The sequence below is a fragment of the Festucalex cinctus genome, chromosome 17, assembly GCF_051991245.1.
Source record: "Festucalex cinctus isolate MCC-2025b chromosome 17, RoL_Fcin_1.0, whole genome shotgun sequence".
Taxonomy (NCBI): Eukaryota; Metazoa; Chordata; class Actinopteri; order Syngnathiformes; family Syngnathidae; genus Festucalex; species Festucalex cinctus.
In genome coordinates this window covers 14,989,611-15,011,297 of record NC_135427.1, presented here as the reverse complement: position 1 = coordinate 15,011,297, position 21,687 = coordinate 14,989,611, and the positions used below count along the sequence as shown (strand labels likewise).

General features: G+C 39.5%; 1 protein-coding gene across 2 annotated transcripts in view; it reads left to right on the top strand.

The window, feature by feature from the left end:
* Window positions 1-21,687, top strand: part of dock1 (dedicator of cytokinesis 1) — a 95,899-nt gene that overhangs the window by 10,802 nt on the left and 63,410 nt on the right. For both annotated transcript variants that reach the window (XR_013279450.1, XM_077502521.1), the window contains exons 11-27: window positions 447-519; window positions 1,875-1,954; window positions 2,557-2,682; window positions 2,761-2,885; window positions 6,213-6,311; window positions 6,384-6,456; window positions 8,197-8,300; window positions 8,628-8,811; window positions 9,719-9,816; window positions 11,206-11,295; window positions 11,475-11,575; window positions 11,660-11,788; window positions 13,812-13,920; window positions 15,065-15,135; window positions 17,240-17,346; window positions 18,485-18,612; window positions 19,546-19,641. Coding sequence is in view for 1 of the 2 variants with exons in the window: in XM_077502521.1 (XP_077358647.1) it covers window positions 447-519; window positions 1,875-1,954; window positions 2,557-2,682; window positions 2,761-2,885; window positions 6,213-6,311; window positions 6,384-6,456; window positions 8,197-8,300; window positions 8,628-8,811; window positions 9,719-9,816; window positions 11,206-11,295; window positions 11,475-11,575; window positions 11,660-11,788; window positions 13,812-13,920; window positions 15,065-15,135; window positions 17,240-17,346; window positions 18,485-18,612; window positions 19,546-19,641 (1,793 nt within the window). In the remaining variant the exon portion in view is untranslated. The remainder of the gene's footprint in view (window positions 1-446; window positions 520-1,874; window positions 1,955-2,556; window positions 2,683-2,760; window positions 2,886-6,212; window positions 6,312-6,383; window positions 6,457-8,196; window positions 8,301-8,627; window positions 8,812-9,718; window positions 9,817-11,205; window positions 11,296-11,474; window positions 11,576-11,659; window positions 11,789-13,811; window positions 13,921-15,064; window positions 15,136-17,239; window positions 17,347-18,484; window positions 18,613-19,545; window positions 19,642-21,687) is intronic.

Here is a 21,687-nt window from a genome sequence, read left to right as displayed (position 1 = left end):
GAAGGTACCGAAAATACTGAATTTCTTCAATTAGTGTGCTCCAAATATATGCTACACTCCAATTAATTTGCCCCATAATAAAATAATAATAATATATATATACATATCAAATACATAAATTGGGGTGCTAAATGTTGGCTGAGTCACTTGGAAAATAATTCAAAAAAACAAAAAAAAACAGATGCTTTGGTACGATCCCCGAAATGGCTTACCCTTAATAGATGCCTGCTAGACAGTGCAGTTGAGCAAATAAGTATTAAAAAAAAATGCTGTAAGTAAGTCTCCTCTAAATCATTATTGTAATTATAATTAACCCTCCTCTATGTGTGAAATGAATGGAATTAGCAAGTTTTAGCCACTCTGATGCCATTTATGTATGTGTCTGTGCACTGCACGGGGCCCGAACAATGTTCCAATAATGCTCTCCTTGTCCCCCCACCCTGCAGTCATGGACGTCACTGACATCATCACGGGCAAAATGGACGACGAGGACAAGCAGCACTTTATCCCGTTCCAGCCGTAAGTGCACAACACCATCATTCTGTGGCCGGCTGCAGCCAGCGCCGCCTCCATTTGAATCCGTTTTCCCCTCCAGTCCTTGACACCTGATTAGCGCGGACCTTAAGAGGCGTGCGTTCCTCCGTTCCCCCGCTGACTCAATTAAGGCAATCTCATTAACAGGCTGCCACTCTCGCAGACAGGCGGAGTAACCTTTTGCTTAACGGCATTTTCCGCATAATTGCAAACGCTTCAGCGGGGCCAACAGGTGACCCAGAATTTCATCTGTCTGCATAAATTATGGTCATTACAGCCCATTTACAAGCAGGGGCTTTTTGTTTTTAACAGACAAAGCATCAGGAAAAATATGATTTTGTACAGTGACCAAGCTCTTTATTGGAACTGATTGTATTTTTTTTTTTTGACAATTAGTGACAGTTTTTTTTTTTTCATAGTTGGGCTGGTTCTGTGACTTATACTCAGGTAAAACTTGTATATATTAAGATTAGATCAGGGATTTTGGTCCCAGTCAATTCTCTATTGGTGTTGGTCTTGTTTTTTGGTAAATAAATATATGGGAAAAAAATATGCAACTTATAGTCCAGGTAGACTAAGGTGGTTGTTGTTTTTTTTTCTTCATGATGCATGTCTGGTGCAACTTATATTCCAGAGTGACTTACAGTAAAAAAAAAAAAAAAAAAAAAAAAAAAATACGCTACTTATTTATACTATATTTCTTGTGCAATGTTTTTAGAACAGGTAAAGTACAGTAGAAATAAGTGGAATTAAAAAAAATTGATGCGATTACGTAGAGTAAAACTGTAAAATAAAATTAAGTGTAATTAACCAAATTGAGTTGAAATCCTTTATTTAGGAGCATGCTGTAACTCCTAAAAGACAAATCCTCTTATTACGTAAAAAGTGATGTCATCACAAAGCACGCACAAAAAGGAAAAATTGTTCAACAGCACCTTTGTCTATAATCATAAACACAAATTTTTATATTTTCTGTGGAGGGACATAATTCTCATGATTGTCAATTATGCTTCGCCACATTTTCCCCCAAAGATTTGAACTAGCACATTTTGTTTGTCTGACATTGTCGTGTCTACCTCCCGCACTTTCCCATCATCATTACACTTGTTTCTTTCAGCATCACTATCACATCAGCTGCTAAAACACGACGCCAAATGACGAGTACATGATGAGCATGTTAGTTTTTTTCCGATAGCCCAGGAAGTTCCCATCTGTGAAGACCGACTGACACCAACAGGGCGTCATTTCCGAAACTATCATTTCTGCTTCAGTGGCGTTGTGCATGCCATTCAATGCTTAACTCCTTTTTTTTTGTTTGTTTGTTTCTTCTCCTCACTTAGGGTGGCCGGCGAGAGCGACTTCCTGCAGACGGTCATCAACAAAGTCATCACGGCTAAAGAAGTTAACCACAAGGGCCAAGGTAAGGCCAAATTGTTGCAGTCTTTATCAAGTCAGAGGTTTTCGAGCTAGAGGTGGCCTGAAATTATGAAATCAGGCACCGGTGGATCAGTTCATTTATTTGCGCAAATGCAGCATTATTCTTCGTCCAGAATTGACACTGTCCTTGTACCTAAAATAAACTCCCACGCGTCTCCATGGTAGCAGAATTCCTCCGCTAATTAAGACACACTACACTTCTGCTAAGATAATCACAGATTTAACACATCTGTGCAGCAAGGAAAAACATACAAGGTATCTCCTGGTTCTGTCAGCATAAACGAGCCCTCCCTGGATAAATGGAGCACTCGGCGTGGCGAACTATTAAAAGGCTTCCAGCTTGTCTCGTAACAACATGAGGCCTCTCCAAAGCCGATCAAAAAAGAAGGTTGAGGCAGTTTTAGATGGAAAAAACATAAAGCCCAAGATAAAAAAAAAACAAAAAAAAAACAAAAAAAAAACACACGCTCGTTGAGTTGATCCTTCTATGCTTGCCTGACTCACCTGACCAGTCCACATCATTTCAGTGAAAAGCTTAAAAAAAAAAAAAAAAAAAAAATCGATTTTTATTTTTTTAATCACTAGGCCTATGGGTCACCCTCAAACGTCTTCCCGGTGACATCCACCAGATCCGCAAAGATTTCCCTCACTTGGTTGACCGCTCCACGGCCGTGGCTCGCAAGATGGGCTTCCCTGAAATCATCATGCCGGGTTCGTGGAACATCTTTTTCCTCAATGTCGCAAAGACACTTCCTATCCCACTTAACCTGTTGTTGTTTTTCCCTACAGGTGATGTGCGGAATGACATCTACCTGACCCTGGTCCAGGGAGACTTTGACAAAGGGAGCAAGACCACCCCGAAAAATGTGGAGGTCACCATGTCCGTGTACGATGAGGACGGCAAAAAGCTGGAGGTACGACACTAAAGATGCTATAGCAAGCAAAGCATCTTGTTGCTGTCAGGCAGAAACATTCTATGTTTTTATATATATATATATATATATATATATATATATATATATACACACACACACACACACACGCGGGAGTAAGATGTGACGATATATTCATACCCATATATTTGTAATAAAAGGAAAGGTTTCTTTCCTCCAAATGAGGCAAATATATCTACATGGATTGTTTTATTTGGCGATCACCATGGCCGTTTCCACTCCCCCAAGACTTTGACTTCCTCTTGGACTCATTGCTGCATCTGAAATTTGCATACAGGCACAAAATATTTTTTAATCATCTGCCAGACCGTCAATGTCTCGTGTCCTAATTAAGCTTTAGCGCCCTCTAGAGACTCCAGCCAGTGGCCGCCCTTTTTTCTTTGCGCCGGATGTTTAATTATTGCCGACCCTTGCTGGGACGACACCTCTTGTACTGCACAGGCCGTCGGCTAATAGGGAGCATGGGAGCTGTACAGCACAGTGTGGGAGGATGATTGTCTGTGCAACATAATTTACTTTATTTGCCAGATATTTTGAATAACAGCGGAACCTCGAACAGACTGCAATGCCACTTGTGCAAGAAAACAAGACAAGGAGCCAAATACAAAAATGAAAACACTCACAAGGAGCATGGAGAAGTTGTGGAAAATGAAGCTGGATGTACTCATTAGGTCACAGCCCAGCGCTTAAAGGGACAGCAACGTGAAAAATCAACTTTTTGGAGCATTTAGCCGCATTTAAATGCTAAATCCTCAACAAAAACCATCACCATAGTGGTGTTTTCCTCCATTCACCCTTCTATGGGAAATTCTAGGTCATTCTGCTCTCCAAGTACCAGCCTCTTCCAACCCGATAAAACAAGCTGTTGTCACTTTTTGACCTCATTAGGTGTGGACCTACCCCCGGAACCGCTTCTGCGAACTAAACGCACGCCCACTTTCTCTGAAACCTCCATGGGATAGTGACAAAAGTAGCCTTTATCAGGAAACATTCTGTCCAAATGAATTAAAAGCAATTAATTATCCTTCACATTTGCAATGCCAAAGTGCAATGACAATTGGTTGTCTTAAAATCCCAGTTTCTGGCTGACACTTGTGTAAACTACAAGTAAAACCATTGCGCTGCTGAACCTAGCTGAATGAACAGTGTAGTGGTTAGCGTGCTCGCCCTGTAAGCAGCAGGTAATGGGTTCGCAACCCGCTCAGGTTTTTTTTTTTTTTCTCCTTCTTCTTTCCTCTCCCTCTCTCCTCCCCTCCTCCTCCACGATTTCTTGCAGCAATGAGCTGATTTGTTTCAAATGTTTATTGAAAAATTGATGGGCTTGCACTGCCATTCCGAGGAGTGCTCAAACGCATAGCTCCAACAGCAGCCTGCAGTCGGCTCGCCAGGGGCGCGGCAACCACATGGGGAGCGATGCGGTTTTACTGATCTGGGCATTTTACTTTCGCATTCCAAAAATAACCTTTGAAACACCTCATATTTCATAAAAAATTACATCGCCATGGTGGCAAAGGTAAGATTTAATCACTGTATGCCTAAAGTAGGAAGGGCTTAAAATACTGTGATGTAATCCATGAAAAAAAATAAAAAATACACTAGTGGTAGCAGACCAATAGAGGGCCCTATGACCACCATGCATGCGCGTCACCACATTATTTTCCTTGAATACAAAAATGAATTAAGTGATCAATTCAATACATTAGATGAAACCAAGGTGGCAAATGTCACATCTGACTGTCATGACTTGGTCTTTAAGTTAAGTGGTTGTCTGCTGGATGTCCTTTTCCTTTATTTCATATTTTACGTCTTATCGCACTTCTTCAGTTTTGAAGGTAAGTTTGTTGCCATGCTGCCTCCTTTATCCTTCATTTATCTCGCCGCCTCTAGATTTTAGTTTTTCGTCTTCGTCCTTCTGTTGCCAGAAGGTTTTGTGATGCAGGCGAACGACACCTCATCATCCTGACGTATTTACCGTGCCCGCGCCACCTCACCTGTGGCTACACTCCTTTTTCCTTTTTGGCTGTCATGAATTCCAGCGACTTATAAAGTGAGTTGTGTGCCCCCACCCCCCAGTCGCCTTCGACTTGGCCCAGAGTCAACTGGGGGCCCTGTTATTCCTCATAATTGCTGCTTGTCAGAAGCCATTAGCGTCGGCGTAGCTCAGCGGCGGAGAGTCAGCTGGCATCGTGCGAAAACTCTTGGCAGATTGCGAGGAAACAAAGCCATCCGCTGTCAGCCCCTTGCCTCGTTGGTGCGCGGGTTACTTTCCATATGCACGCTGACCACCTTCAATAATTAATGTCTCATTTATCCAGCAAATCCGCAAGGCTTTTCGGAGATTTGCAGGCAGGTGCTTAAGCATGGGGACTTTCAAAGGCCTGCAACCCTCAGGGGGAGCGCATTTTATTAACTAAGTGCGAATAAAATTGAGTGACAAAAGCGCAGCAACTTTGATGATGTGTGGCCGGGGGGGTGTTTACTCAACTGCAGAGAGCTTGGTGAAAGTAAAATAAACATTCATTTTAAATTTGACACATCGTGGAGATGTTATTACTGTAATTTCCGGACTATAAGCCGCAACTTTTGTCAAACGATTTCAACCCTGCAGCTTATACAATGATGCGGCTAATTTGTCAACGGCCACCAGGGGCGCTCGAGCAGAAAAGGTAAGCGTGAGACAGGTGGAATATATGTGTCGAGGAAGACGCAAGTTTGATATAACTTCGTGCTTTGTGCATGAATAAAATGAGCATGAACAGACACTCATCATGGAAAATACAAGAAGTCTCATTCTCAGTGACTTTTACCGGTATGTTATTTTTAAGCAGCCCTGTTTGTGCTGTGTTACTACCATATTGCTGCTGTGTTACTGCTGCGTCAGAGACACTGTTTGGAAAGAAAAGCTAAGGTTTATTATTAAACCTTTGAAAACTATTTCTGTGTACCGTCATTCTTTGTAAATATCTCGTTTCAATGTATGCGGCTTAAAGTCAGGTGCGGCTTATGTATGTACAAAATGATTTTTCCTTTAGAAATGTACTGGGTGCGGCTTATAATCAGGTGCACTCTATAGTTCGGAAATTATGGTAACAACCTGCCAAATTTCAAGGATTCAAAAATTGGCAAGTATAGAAATAAACATGGGAAACACACTCATGGCAGATAACGAGGCACTCTGAAGTCAGACTATCAAAATTTTCCGCCCGCCTTCCAAAGTGAATTCAAATGGGCTCATTCATTAATACAAATACTTTAATAAAGGTCTTTTTGTTCATCCTTATCTTGCAGAATGTTATTTTTCCTGGTGCCGGAGACGACGGGATCAGTGAGTACAAGTCGGTCATCTACTACCAAGTCAAGCAGCCGCGGTGGTTTGAAACTATTAAGGTATTTCGTTAATGCCTCCCTTAACACATACATGATGAAGTTTTTGCTAAATGGTCATTCCGCTCATTCCAGGTGGCAATTCCCATAGAAGACGTCAACCGGAGCCACTTGCGCTTCACCTTTCGCCACCGCTCGTCGCAGGACTGTGAGTACTGCAAGTTGCCCGACTTCTCTGTTTTTCTTTTTCTTTTTTTCCCCCATCTGGCAGATGAGATGCAGTCCTATAAAGATTTCCTTCAGACAGTATCACAATTTTTTTTTCTATACAACAGAAATAATACGTTCATATTTTACTCAAAATGATTGCATTTTTGTCTTTTTTTTCCCGCAAAGAACACTTTTTGCCTACAAAAAAAATAACTTTAAAAATTATATATACATGTTTCTTTTTTTTTTTTCTTTTAAGAAAAGAAAAGAAAAAATACATGTTTCTTAAAGTATGACTTTTCTGTTTTCTCAAAAGTTCACAATACAACTTCACAATATTCTTGTTCAAGGGCGACATAATTGTCACATATATTTTTTTCCTTGCCCGAATACACCTTCATATTTATGCTGGTAGTAGCTTTTAAAATATGCGGCACAGGAAAGTAAACATAAATCTAAAGTGACAGCCCAACTTAAAGTCAAAAGGCAGCACACCTTCAGCACAAATGTAACTTTGATTGGCCCACAAAAGGAAATGTAGCCTGAAATGAACTCCTTTCCCTCACACTTTCCTCAGCTGGATGCTATGCATATTGCCTTTTCTCCACTGGCAGCCAGCCCAGCAATTATTCACTGCTAGGGGCCAACGATACAGCCTGAATTTATGCAGATAGAATACGCGCCACACCGGTGATGAATCAGGCCTGCCCCTCGCGTAAATCTGCGCTTGTTGAACGGCAGCGATGATGGATGCGGCCGCGACCTGAACACTCGCTTACAGGATTGCCCGTAAGTCTCCTGCGTGTTTGCGCAGTGTCAAGCGATCAAGCCGTTGTCACGCGAGATGTCAGCAAATCTGGTGGGACATCAGCACAAGGCAACTGCAGAAGGATTTGTGAGGACTATTGTTTTGAAACATTTTTGTTTCCCCCAGAAAAAAAATAGAACTTTTTCTGAAGAAAAAAGAATCACTGAATTCTCTTGTAAGTGTGCAATTAATGTGTTGTACAATGTACATATCTAAAAAATAAAAAAACAAACAAACAAAAAAACCCAAAAACAAATCTAAACTCTTTCCTTGGGGAGGGAAAAAAATCCCACTTCAATTTTTATTTTTTTATTTTTTTTATATATATATATATTTTCTCATTTAATGCTACTTTATTCTAGGAACATTTAATTTCCCTAAAAACATGATCTATTTTCCTATTAAAAACAAGACCCCCCCCCCCCCAAAATAAATAAATAAATAAATAAATAAAATAAAATAAATCAACTTAATTGCTGTAAGTTTGTAATATATTTTTTCTTATAGAAAAATAAGACTTCTTTTTCTTGAAAATCCTAAAATTATAAAATAAGAAAAAAAATCTTTCATATAAAAATGTCTTTTGAATGTTCCTCCTGAAAATTTTTTTATTGAACTTAATTTTACAATGCTTTCCACCGAAGAAAACTTGTTTTCCCTAAAAAAAAAAAAAAAAAACTTTTTATTGTAGTTGAACCAAAAAAAAGATATATTTTTTTGTGTGCCACCGAGGAAAAGTTTAATGATGATGATTTAATATCAGTTAAGCACAACGTGCTACTTGATTTTAATTGCATTTCAAGTTATTATGATGTGGATAATGTCCCCAAATATTCTCCGCATGGGGGATAAAGTTTTCTGAATCTGAAAAAAAAATGCACCAGGCCATCTCACTGGCTTTTGCGTCTTCTATTTTTCCTTCCCTCGCAGCGAAAGACAAATCGGAGAAGATCTTCGCCTTGTCTTTCGTGAAGCTGATGAGGTACGACGGGACCACCCTAAGGGACGGCGAGCACGATCTCACTGTGTACAAGGTACAAGAGAAAAACAACCTCTCCCACCCTAAAAAAAAATGCACTTAGGGAGGATATTTTGTTGCAGGCCGCTATAAATAATCCCTATGAGTTGTATTGATGGCAGTCAAATTGAATTAGGATCCCCCTTTGTTTGACTATGGCCACTAATGTCTTTTCTTTGTTATTGTTGGGAAAATGTGCTCTGAATGGGGTGCACGAAATGAAAAGTGCAAGGGCGCAATTCCCAATAATTTTTGTGTTTGGGAAAGGATGCTGAAGGACATTCATATTACAGTGGCCCACTTGGAGAAATTGAGTGAATTTTCTTCTCGACAAACTTTTCAGGCCGAGGCCAAGCGTCTGGAGGACTCATCCTTGTACTTGAACCTGCCCGCCACCAAGCTGGAACTGGAAGAGAAGGGCTATTCCAGCACAGGCAAGAGCACCCACAACCTGGGAAATTGCACCGTCAGCAAGGACTCCTTTCAGATCGCCACCTTGGTCTGCTCCACCAAGCTCACGCAGAATGGTGAGCAACATTACAAATCCTTGTGTGTGGATGAGAGGAAACTGAGTCCTACTTTTCTACCCTGTAGAAAAATCACATTTGTTAAAAATGAATATGTACCTGACCCACACATGATGAAAATCCACGATATACTGTAGATCATTTTTTCCCCAAATAGTTTTACCCGTTCTCCAGACTTTTAGAACATTAAGGAGCTCATTAAAACACTTTTTTTAAAATGTTCCTTGTGTTCCTCGCCCCATTACTAACAATAGAAACATGTTTAAAAAAAAAGGTCACGGCCTTTGCGGCTCTTTGCGTGTTGTGTGCTCGTTCAAAATGAACCAGTGTGGTTAAGTAAATATTCACATGTTAATGTGGAGCATTTTCCATTTCAGTTGCGCCGTGACAGTGTCACCTTTTTGTGCCCAAGTTCTTGTTTTCTTTTGTTCGAGAGCCTTTGTTGACTTTCATGACTGCGAAAAGCAGCTACACTCCTCTAATTTCATCACATTTCTTTTCCGTTAGACCATTTAAGTATCAGCCTTTATGAGAGAATCATTTGGTATTTCATTTGACCTAAACTTATATCTACAAATACCTTTCTGACTTCCTTCCATCCATCTTAACTTCCTCCTATCCACTTAACTTCCTCCCTTCTTGCTGCCTGACCTACCATCATTTTTACTATCCAGCGGCAACCACAAAGCATAAAACGCAGTGTGTGTGACTACAACAGGGAATCATAATAAGTAAGTGTAATTCAGTGTAAAGTACTGTTTGTGTTCACTTGAGTTCACATGGATGGGCTCCATCCGGCCAATGAGATCGTGCCTCTCTCTGTCTCTCTCCCCCCGCAGGCCTTCAGACGATGGTACCTCGTGTGCGTGCACATGGGTAATCTGTTTTTATTGGTTTGTTTTCCCAGTGGACCTACTGGGCTTGCTGAAGTGGCGCTCCAACACCAGCCTGCTGCAACAGAACCTCCGACAGCTCATGAAGGTGGAGGGCGGCGAGGTGGTCAAGGTCAGGACTGTGCAGTAAATGCCAAATAGGGCAAGAAGCAAGTTATTAGGTATAGAATGTGAAAGGGGTATTTAATTTAATTTAAATGTTGCAGGGGTGGAGTTACAAGCACCAACATATTAGCACAGCATTGACGTGATTGGAGGCGCTCTGTGTAAAACTACATGACATTTGTATTTCAAGGTAAAGTTGGGTTAAAAGACAGGTTTGGGATTTCTAAGTAGGGTTTCAAATCTGGGATCGGCTTTCAAATAAAGGTTTCAAAGTCAAGCCTCAGGTTTCAATGTTAAGGTAAAATAAGCCTCAGGGTTTCCAAATACTATTTTAGGCTAGTTTTACGTCTTCAAAGTATGGTTTCTTTCCACTTAGTAGGGATGTTACGATATCCAAACATCACCATACGATATTATCACGATATGAAGGTCACAATACGATAATTATCACGATATTGTGGGGAGGTTGGCAAGACATAAAAGGTCACAATATTGTAAAAATGAGCTCATATTAAAAAATAAGACAATATTATGCAATTTTACATTACAGCAATGCTTATAAACAAACAACCTACAATCTCTAATACTTAATATTGAGGCACTTGCTAATGCACGCACACATTGAGCTCCTCCACATATTGACTCACTTCACAAGCATATCGCGTGCCCCTTCATCTGATGATTGGTGTGGATTTTAAACATAGAAGGGCCAAAACATGCCTTGTGAAAAATTAAAGGCGCAGTCTGCCGGTTTCACTCAGGAAAATGCACTTTTTAAATACAGGATTTAAACAAACAAACTACTTCTCAATTTACAGATCTGGGCTTTTCTTCACGTGTGGGGGTGATTATGTCCTAAACCCCCCTTCCTGGATTAGAGTTTTAAACTAATGCAGGGATTTCAAATGAATGTTACAGATGGAGCACAAAAATACACAGGTATATATAATACTAGGTATATTTTTGGGGAGTAATTGTTAATTAGGTTCCACCGAAAAACGTGTGTGTATGTGTGCGTCTGGGCAGACAGATGATGATTATTAGCGCCTTCTGTGTGTATGTGAGTGTGTGTGTTTGCTGGTGTTAGCGGCGCTTTCCATATTAGTAAACATTTCAGCAAGGCTGGCTGATACATCTCACTTGTCTGCATCCGTATGACAGATAAACACGCCGGGCCCTGATGTGATTCATCATGTTTATGTGTCACCAGATGGATTCGCACTCAGTCAAAAAGAAAAAGAAGCAAAGAAAGTTGGCTTTGTTTTAGTTATTGGATATGAGTCACGGAAGTGTGAATAAACACATGCTAGAATCATGTGTTAGGATTTCAAATTAGGCTTTCAAGCCAGCATTAGGGTTTCAAATGATATTTTCAAATTGGAGTTTGTCCTTTCAGTTCCTGCAAGATACTCTGGACGCCCTCTTCAACATCATGATGGAGAACTCGGACAGCGACACCTTTGACACGCTGGTCTTTGACGCCTTGGTGAGTGAGCAAATTTTCGCAATGAGATGGGTAAGAACATTACATGTAACAATTTTGAATGTCGCTCATGTAGAATTTGAGTTTAAATATCTGACATTGCCAATCAATGCATGTAATTCAGGCCTGATTAGTTTGCTGCCTAAACAGTTTTTTTTGTCTTCTTCTTCTCCTTTGCTCAGGTGTTCATTATTGGGCTCATCGCTGATCGCAAATTCCAGCACTTCAACCCGGTCCTGGAGACATACATCCGCAAGCATTTCAGCGCCACGTTGGCCTACACGTGAGTTGGTTTTGTCATCACAAGCGAACGACGCTGTCCGTCCTCTGTGACGTACCGATGATGTACTGCGTGCGTTTCGGGCAGGAAGCTGACCAAGGTTCTAAAGAACTACGTGGACAATGCCGAGAAGCTGACGGAGCAGCTGCTGAAGGCCATGAAGGCCCTGGAGTACATTTTCAAGTTCATCGTGCGCTCACGGGTCCTCTTCAACCAGTACGTGATAACCATAACCAGGATGATGGCTCTCCTTTTTATTACAATGACCATACTGGAGTGTGCAGAATGTTGCCTTATGTTGACGTTTCCAAGATCTCGCTGGTAGAATGCATACAGTATGTAGACTAGAAATTTTAGGCTACAATATGCTAATATACAAAGAATAGGCTTTTTTTATGACTACATAGTGTTTGAAAAACACTGCAACAGATATTGAAAAAGAATGCAAATAATAGATCAAAATATTATAATATAGGTTTGCATTTTTTATTTATTGATTTCGAACATGTATATTAATAAAAAAAAGTGGTTAAAAGTACATGACAAAATATGTTTTGATATGTTGTCATCCCACATGTACTTTTATAATTTGTCTGTTTTGTTTTGTTTTTTAATTACTGTTATATACATGTTCGAAAGAAAAAAAAAAGCAAACCTATATTATATTTTGATCTAATATTTTCATTATCTTTCAATATTTGTTGCAGTGTTTTTCAAACACTGTATACCCAGGATGTCAAACATAAGGCCCGCGGGCCGGATCAGGCCCGCAATGTGGTTTAATCCGGCCCGCAATGTGGTTTAATCCGGCCCGCGAGATGATTTTGTAAAGTAAAAAATAAATAAATAATAATTTGTAATGTCGGACTACAGTCGGCCACAGTCCAAATATATAAAATTTGTAACTTCACAAGCAGTCCTCAGATGAGCAATGCAACTTGTGCGGGGGAATCGTCCTGATGTCATGATGTTACACACAACTTAAAGTTACGGTTTGTTTAATTATTATTATTATTATTTTTCTTAATCATAGACCGAGAAACATGTTAAATACGACACAAATTCAATTACTGGTAACACAAATAGATATGACAAGGATTAGCGTCCTTATAACGTCATTAACTGCGTCACGCAATACTTTCTGGGAACAATATATATATATATGCAAAACAGGTAGATTTAACACATCCAGGACTCAGTGTTGCCGGGTTCCATTTGCATTTTTATTTTTTTCTAGAACAATATGATGACAGTTGAGCTCCGTAATTTAGGGCTGGCACACAAATAGAGAAAATCAGCGTATTAGTGACGGCAATCGTTTTTAAGTTATATACAGTTATTTTACCGATGCGGCCCACTTTGTAATATATTTTCCTTCATGCGGCCCCTGAGCTAACATGAGTTTGACACCCCTGCTGTATACAATGGAAAATACATTTACAAATATTAGTACAACAAAAAATTTGATACAAAAATTAAGATAAGCTTCTCAAATGTTTAAAAAAACAGATAAATGTTACACACTTTGTAAAAAGAAATAAATTAATTAATGAAAATATTATAAAAGAACACAATATAGGCCAAAAAACTCAAATATATTGATGAAAAATACACATTATAAAATAAAATAAAGCTAGTCTGGAGCGGCATGGTGGGATGAGTGGTTTGCATGTCCGACTCCCAGTGCTGAGGACGCAAGATCGAGTCCGAGCTTCGGCCTTCCTGGGTGGAGTTTGCATGTTCTCCCCGTGCCTGCATGGGGTCTTCTCCGGGTACTCCGGTCTCCTCCCACATTCCAAAGACGTGCATGGAAGGTGAATTGGACGCTCTGAATTGTCCCTCGGTGTGCTTGTGAGTGTGGATGGTTGTTCGACTGTTCAACTTCAATTGGCTGGTGACCAGTTCAGGGTGTACCCCGCCTACTGCCCGAAGCCAGCTGGGATAGGCTCCAGCACCCCTGCGACCCTTGTGAGGATAAGCGGTTAAGAAAATGGATGGATGGATAAATCTAGTCTACAAAAATACTGAAATATTTAACAGGTAAAAATAAACATAACTGTTTGAATCTGTACAGTAAATGGAAAAATACCAAATTATTGCAACAAATATTAGGAAATAACACAAAATATGAGACCAAAAAAAAAAGCGAAAAACTCAGTACGCTACTAAATTCTCTCTTCCTATTCTGAGATGAGTGTAGCTCTGGAAGCTAACTGTTTGCTGTGCTCCCCCTTGGCAGGCTTTATGAGAACAAAGGCGAGGCCGACTTTATGGAGTCTCTGAGGCACCTCTTCACTTCCTTCAACCACATGATGAACAGCAACTCTGAGAATACGGGCATGGTGAAGGTACAGGCGGGATACTTGGCACACGCGAATAGATTGAAGACAATACAATGTTGGGATTCCTTCTTCTCATGAGACTGTTTCTTCATCCTTTGTCACCCTTTCTTATACTTTCTTTTCTATGTGGTCTTAATGTCAGGACTGCACATAACAAGCCTGGTATGCCATATAAGGCGAACCGTTTTTAAGCTGAGTTATTCATTAGCTATTTTTAAGGCAAGTTATCAAATTTGAGAGCTTGGGCGAATATTTTGCTTTAGAAAAGCGGCACACTACTATAGTCTATTAAATACTGTAGATGCTTATGTCAGCCCGTCAATGATGTTTCCCATTATGTGTTAAGCTAGTAAACGTTAAAGTGAAGTTTAACTTTAACTGGGAGTGGAATTAGACCGTTTAAAGCCACTATTATGAAGATCTGCCAAACTGCAGTTAATCCTCTAAACAAAATGGGCAAAGTATTGAGACGTAAGACACATTGGTGGGCTTAACAGTATGTGCAGTCCAGATCTTCCCAGATGTGTCTTTCATCACCACATACTATTTGTTTGTTTCTTGGGTCTCGGTGTTATTTCTTCCTCCTCAACCTTGACTGTCCTGTGAACTGGTGCTCCTTCTTGGCTTTCTACCCTTTAGCTGCTCCTCAAGGTATTTATCTCACCATCTATTTTGTGTGTATGTGTCTTGACATTTTGTAGTCCTTGACTCTCGCAGTTGCACACCAAAACCGCATCTGTGCTTTGGAGATAATACAATCGGCAGGTGGAACCAAGCTCAACCTTATCAGACGCCTCAACGGGGAGGCGCCTGTGTAATTGGCTGCGCAATATTTCCCTTTCTGTCGCTAAATGAAAAACAGAACTGCTGCCGGGTTAATGTTGGCCATGATCAAGCAAATTAGAAAGAATTTTGTCACTCCTGTGGACTTTCGTCTAGCTAATGTGGTAGCCATTGCAAAATGAGGTGCAAACCGCATTTCATTCAGTTTGCTACCTAAACGGGCTGCCGAGTCAGATAAGCTTGAATATAGCCAACACGTGTGAATTGAATTCGAATGTCGATTGAAATTCTGTCCCCATGATGGCTTTTTCTTTAAAGTGACACAAAACAGACGTTTTTGATTCAGACTTTTTGTTTTGGTGTCCAGGGTGCTGCACTCAAGTACATTCCCACTATTGTCAATGATGTCAAGCTGGTGTTTGATCCAAAAGAACTAAGGTAAGGAACAAATACTTTAGCCTCGTCCACCATTTTGTTATCAAAGTAGCCCAAGGATTCAGTCGGCCGTCACGCTTTCCAGCTCTCTGCACCATTTAGTTTCCTTCGACTCCAATGTGCCGACAGCACATCTTGAGCCAATAAAGCTTTGTTAAACTCTGCAAATATTTGGTCCGAAGTCACAGACATGGGAAATAAATACTCCAGTCAATCAGCAGCCAGCTCTTTGTAAATAAAACACCAAATTTGGAGTCTGACCACCTGCTCTCCAAATATATCAAGACAGTAGGTCAACACACGTTTAACAAAAAATCGTTCATTGTTTAAAAGTTAGAGGTGGTGATGCCGTATTGCATAAGCTGCTGGTGACTGTGCACAACACTTTGAGGAATGCTTCAGAAGACAACGCTATGAAAAGTCATTTCAAAGAAACAATTTTTGAGTATATGAATAAATATTAGAAAACATGAAAATATTCGATACATATATACATAAATATTGCAAGAAAGAATAGGAAAAAAAATAGAAATACAAAGTTTTAGTGTTGTTCCGATACCTTTTTTTGGCCCCCGATACCGATTCCTATACCCAGCTTTACAGTATCGGCCGATACCATACCGATACCTAAGGTTTTTTTTCCCTCAACATGAAAAAGCTGTCCTGCCATTGGTTCAGAGCATTCAAGGGCCAATAGGATATCTTAGATCAGTATGCAGTGAGCATGTCACATATCAGTGAATGTCGTGCATGAGCAAGAGACAAGATGCTGCATCCAAAATCCTATATTAGTGTTGGAATTAATGGTATCGGCATGTTACTTGTGAGTAGTCACCGATATAGATAACACTGTTTTAATTCAGTATTGATACCAGTATCGGTTCGGGAACAACACTACAAGTTTTACAATGAAAAATACCCCTTTTTTTGGGAGGGGTGGCGGTGGGGGTGTATAGAATGTAATATATGTCTTGAAAATTTTGGGGGGAAAAATAAGGGGAAAACAAACATATTTTATATATTATATATATATATATATATATATATATATATATATATATATATATATATATATATATATATATATATATATATATATATCAGTAAAAATACTAAATGCATTTTACTATTGCAAGTATTAAGTTGAAATTTGTCAAGAAAATAGACATTTAAAAATATGTAAAGAATTAGAAAACATGTTGATTACAGACAAAAAATTGTAAACACACAAACCAAATGCACAATATTTGAAAAGAACTACTTTTTGGATAAACAAGGACAGCATTATAATAGATATACATCAGTCACAACATACAAATATTAAATTAACTATAAAATAACGAAACATTTTAATAAACACAAAAAATCCATTAGTTAAACAAAAAAATCTGAAAAATAGAACTCGATTCAATAACACAAAGGATATATGCAATATGATATATTCCAAAATGTCAATGTTTTGTTTCTCCCTTAGCCAATAGTGTCATCGTTTAATGATCCAGTCCCATCTGTTCTGCTTGACAATTTTAATATGCTTGTACTGCAAACAGGCTCACGGCAAGTCTTGTCCTAACCACGCCAGGATTGTGTTGAGAGCAAGAACAATTTAGGGAAAAATTTCTCTTTTCATTTCATGTGAGCGCAAATGGCCGGCTCCAACCAAGGCTGGCATCAGCTGCTCCTGTCGTTAACGGCCAACCTGAGCTGAGAGCTCACCAAATTGAAGCCTCGGGGGCGAGCCGGTGACTTTTCATCCCCCGCCAGCGCCTTTTTTCTCTCGCTCCTCTAACATCACGAGAGTCCCACTGCTTGGTTTAGGTGGCACGTGCACATGAGGATGTTTGCTACTTGAGGCTATCGAATGGTTTAATATAAGGCGAGCTCGTTTGACACGGGGGAAAAAATAAATTAAAAAAAACAAACAAACCCATTTTGTGTAAAACGCCTGTTACAGCATACTAAGAAATAAAAATGGTCACCATAATTTATAGATCAAGGTTAGTCCCATTTTGACCATTTGCTTTGGATTGAATTTGGGTTGATTGCTGGCCATTGGAGTTCGGTCGAGCAGCTCCTGACGTCCTTTCTCCTCTCCTCGTTTCCACAGCAAGCTGTTCACGGAGTTCATCCTAAAGGTTCCCCCGGGTCGCCTGGTGAAGCAGAAGCTGGACTGCCTGATCGACATCGTCCACAGTGATCTCTTCACCCATCACGGTACGAAACGCACTCCAGGTGCAGTAATGGAATAGGTCGAAACACCTGTCTGCGGGCAGGTCGCTAAAAGGCCATCGGTGAGGGTTCCGTTTTCCATTTAATTGAATCGTTACCGCAGCAACACTGTCATAAAAATAGTAAACACTAGTAATAGACCGATATGTTTCTTTCAAGGCCGATGCAATACAGATTATTAGTCGTCAAGGAGGCTGATTACCAATATTTCATTTCGCAGTAAAATAGAAAAAAAAAAAACATCTTTTAAACTATATTCAGAGATTTGTTTAAAAAATTATAACAAAAATTGTAAGCTTCCAGGGTCATTAGCATGTGTGAAGCTAAAAAAACAACAACTAATAATAATAATATAAATTAAAAAGAAAGCAAATTGGTCCTTAAAGATTTCAATACTGTAAATAAAGTTTTCTAAAATTTCAACATAATTTCTTGATTTATTTTATTTTTTTATAAAAAATGATTTATATACTGTAAAGCTTTCTAAAATTTCAACACAATTTGTTGATTCCATTTTAAAAAAAAAAAGGATTTCTATACTGTAAATCAAGTTTTCTAAAATTTCAACATAATTTCTTTATTTTTATTAAATGATTTCTATACTGTGAATAGTTTTCTAAAATTTCAACATAATTTCTTGATTTATTTTTGTTTTTTTTTTATAAAAAATGTAGGGAGTTCCTATTTTTTTATCGTGGAAATTTAAATAGATCAATAAATGAAAATTCCCTCGTAAACAAATCCACACTACAGTTTTGTCTTTTTGTCGATAGTGTTAAAGCCACTTTGTTACTTGTAAAAGTCGGCATTACTGCTTCTAGTCTGTGTTGACATTGGAATTTTCCGTCTTTGGGGGTAGCCTCTTTCACACATCACGTAAAAGCCTTTCTATCAAACAGCTTGTGTGTAAACAATTCTACAATGCAAGGTTGGGGGTGTGACACCTGTTGTCATGTTTCCAATCTGTCCAATTTGTCAGGCAAACGCATTGTTTGCATTTAATCCCCGAGCTTGGAGGAGGAATCCATTAGAGAGCGGCACCCGTCTGTTGGCGGCGTATGCCGCGTCACGCCGCCGCCCACGCTCGCCGCCATTCGCCACAGTTTTGTGCGTGTCCCCGCAGATTGCCGCGAGATCCTCCTGCCGCTGATGACGGAGCAGCTGAAGTTCCACCTGGAGAGGCGCGGGGAGCCCAAGGCTTGCTGCCAGCTGCTCAGCGACATCCTGGAGGTGCTCTACAGAAAGGACGTGGTGAGGAACGCTCGCGTTCGGGCGCTCCACGCACTGGGGGAGCGGGGCTTTCATGAACTGTTTACTGTATCTTGGCAGCGCTTGTTTACTGTACTGTTTGATTACTTTACACTTACAAAAACGTCTGTTCAGTGGTGATAATTCATTCATAATACTCAAATCCCAAATCATCGTTCACCATTGAAATCAATGGAAATTACATTAATCTGTTCCAGTGAACCAAAATATAAACTTTTTTTTGCTTACTCTATCTGGTGTTTAACATGAAAGCAAAAATATTTTTTTTTTATTTTTTTTAATTGTAATGAAAGTATATTAAAATTAAAAATGATGTAGACTGACTACTAGATCTAGCTGATGACTGGCATGCTGCTGTTAAATAAAAAATATTTTTTTAAGATTTTCACGACTATAAGGCGTTCCACATTATAAGGCGCACCTTCAATGAATGACATATTTTAAATATTCTAAAGACAATAAAAATACTGCAGACTAAAATTATAACAATAAAGACTCACTAGGAATGTAATGGGGTAAAAGTAAAACGTTCGTCTTTAAAACCTGTAGAATTAAAGTAGTTTCTTTATAATGCATCAAGAATGTAAGATTTTTCTTTTCAATGATGTATCGTGTTTTTACGAACACACACTATCACGCAGGCATATAAAGGTATTTTGTTCTAGTGGGGTTGCCGTAGGGATCTTCTGCTCATTCGCGTCACCAATCGTGCAGGGTCACCGACAGCGACACCTGTTGCGGCTCAATATTGATCCACATATAAGGCACACTGGATTATAAGGCGCATGGTCAGCTTTTGAAAAATTTGAAGGCTTTTAGGTGCCCCTTATAGTTGTGAAAATACAGTAATTCAAATAAATTTAAATAAAAAATGCAATCACGTTTTGTGCTCACGTGTTGGTCATATGTGTGCAGGGTCCCACCCAGTGGCATGTGCAGATCATCATGGAGAAGCTGCTTCGGACCGTGAACAGGACCGTCATCTCCATGGGCCGAGACTCCCCTCACATTGTAAGTCGATTGTGACGCACGCATTCACACACGCACATTCTCACACGTTCTGACACATTCTGTTTTTCTCACACGCATAATCTCGGCAGGGTTATAATTGTTTGGGGGGGTTCATTCTAGTTCATTTTGATTTTGGTTTGACTTGTCTCTATTAGATTTAATTTCACTTTTTTTTTTAACCCAAGTTGTTAGTTTTACTTAGTTTTTTCATGCAAAAGAAAAAGGTCATTAAGTATTGTAAAATAAAGTCAAGTTTGACCTTCTTTTGTTCAGATGTACAATATGATATTAAATATACCTCAAATGAACACTGAATGCTTCTTATATATGCATAAAAAGATAAAAACAAAGGACGTTTTTGCTATATTTATGTAGCTAGTTTTATAAATATAAGATGTATTTTCAGTTAGTTTTAAAATAATTTTCATTTAATGATTTCTTTTTTTTTTTCATAGTGGTAGTTTTGTTTGTTTTTATTCACCATAATAATCTTGACAGTCTGTGTTCCACATTCTCACACATACAAACGCACTCACTCTCACAGGAAAACACTCTCATTCAAACTCTCACTCACAACACTTTCCCCTCTCAGACATTCATTTAAATGCAAAGTTTTGCTCTCACTCAGTCTCAGTCGGAGTGTTTTTGATCTCTGCAGTAGACAGTAGTTTGAGTGCTGATCTACTTGTGTGCGCCTGTGCTGCATTTGGGGCACTCTGATCGTTTTTTTTTTTTTTTGGTCTTATCTACTTGCATATGTCAGATCTCCGACTCATTAGATAATTGGCGATGTCTGGCAGCGATGCGTGCATCGTATAAATACTTTGCTCAATTTTCATGACTTTAATCCGACTTCCGCACAGTGTCCAAAATAAAAGTACATTTCATTTGTTCTCTCTTTGAATGTTGTGCCTTATCTCCGGCGTGCGGTCTGTCTTCATTAGTTTGTCACTGGACGTTAACAAGAGCGGCTCATCAATGTTAAATAATAAAATGTATTTTTATGACGGAAATGTCTTTGAGGACACTTAATGGTACATTTATGACGTGCTTAAATTCAGCTTGCAGTGACTTATTCTCACCCATTTTCTTTTTTTTTTTTTTTAATACAAGGACAGATAATGTAAATGAGATCATTTGAGGGCTACTGATTATCTATTGTGTTTAAGTAACGGGTTAATTAACTGTGCCCTCTAAAATGGCATTTGTGTCATTTCATTTGCCCCTTTTTTACTCTGCCCGTTCTACACACCGACTTTCACGTCATTCACCAGGCTGGGCCCCGCCTTTTAAAGCCACACACATTCAGTGTCACATATACTACTACAGTGTACAATGTGAGGAGGGTAGACACGAAGTGGACAAAAACAATACCTGCACCTCACATGCATATTTTTTTACTTGTATTTTGCAAAATCTGTTTTTATGCAAACAGTCGGTAGACAAAAAATGCAAAAAATATTCCATAGCCCCAGTCTTATCCAATTTTTTTTCGGAAGCTCGTTTTATGCTACCCATTAAAGCTTAAAGTTTGTGATTGTTTCCGGATTTGCTGTCCTGTGTAAACGGCACTTACAGAATGACGCTGTATCACTGCCCTTTTTATTCCGGCAATACATTGAGACTGGTGCTTGCGAACACATTGCCAATCACTCTGCATAAAATGCTTCCCCCGCAGTCTGGAGGCGGCCATGGATTCCCACTTTAGTGTCCTCCACCAGTTCTCCTCTCCGATTCATTCCCGTCCAAGATTCTGTGCCACTTGTTGTGTTGTGCAAATATTAGGCGATAACGCCATTGTTGGGAGGTCCGTTTCATTTCCTCGCTCGTTCCGAGCACGCTGAAGTGGCCATGTTAATTAGTCAAACCGAGTTGAAGATCCACACATTGAGCGAGGACACAAAATGCAGCATTTGTAATATCACTTTTGATGAACCGCATCTCATCTCGCAGGCACTTTGCATCCTAATATGGCTGCCTGTAAGCAGGCGACGCACAAGATGACCTCCCGTTGTTCTAACCTTTACCGTTGGGCCCTTTTCATCC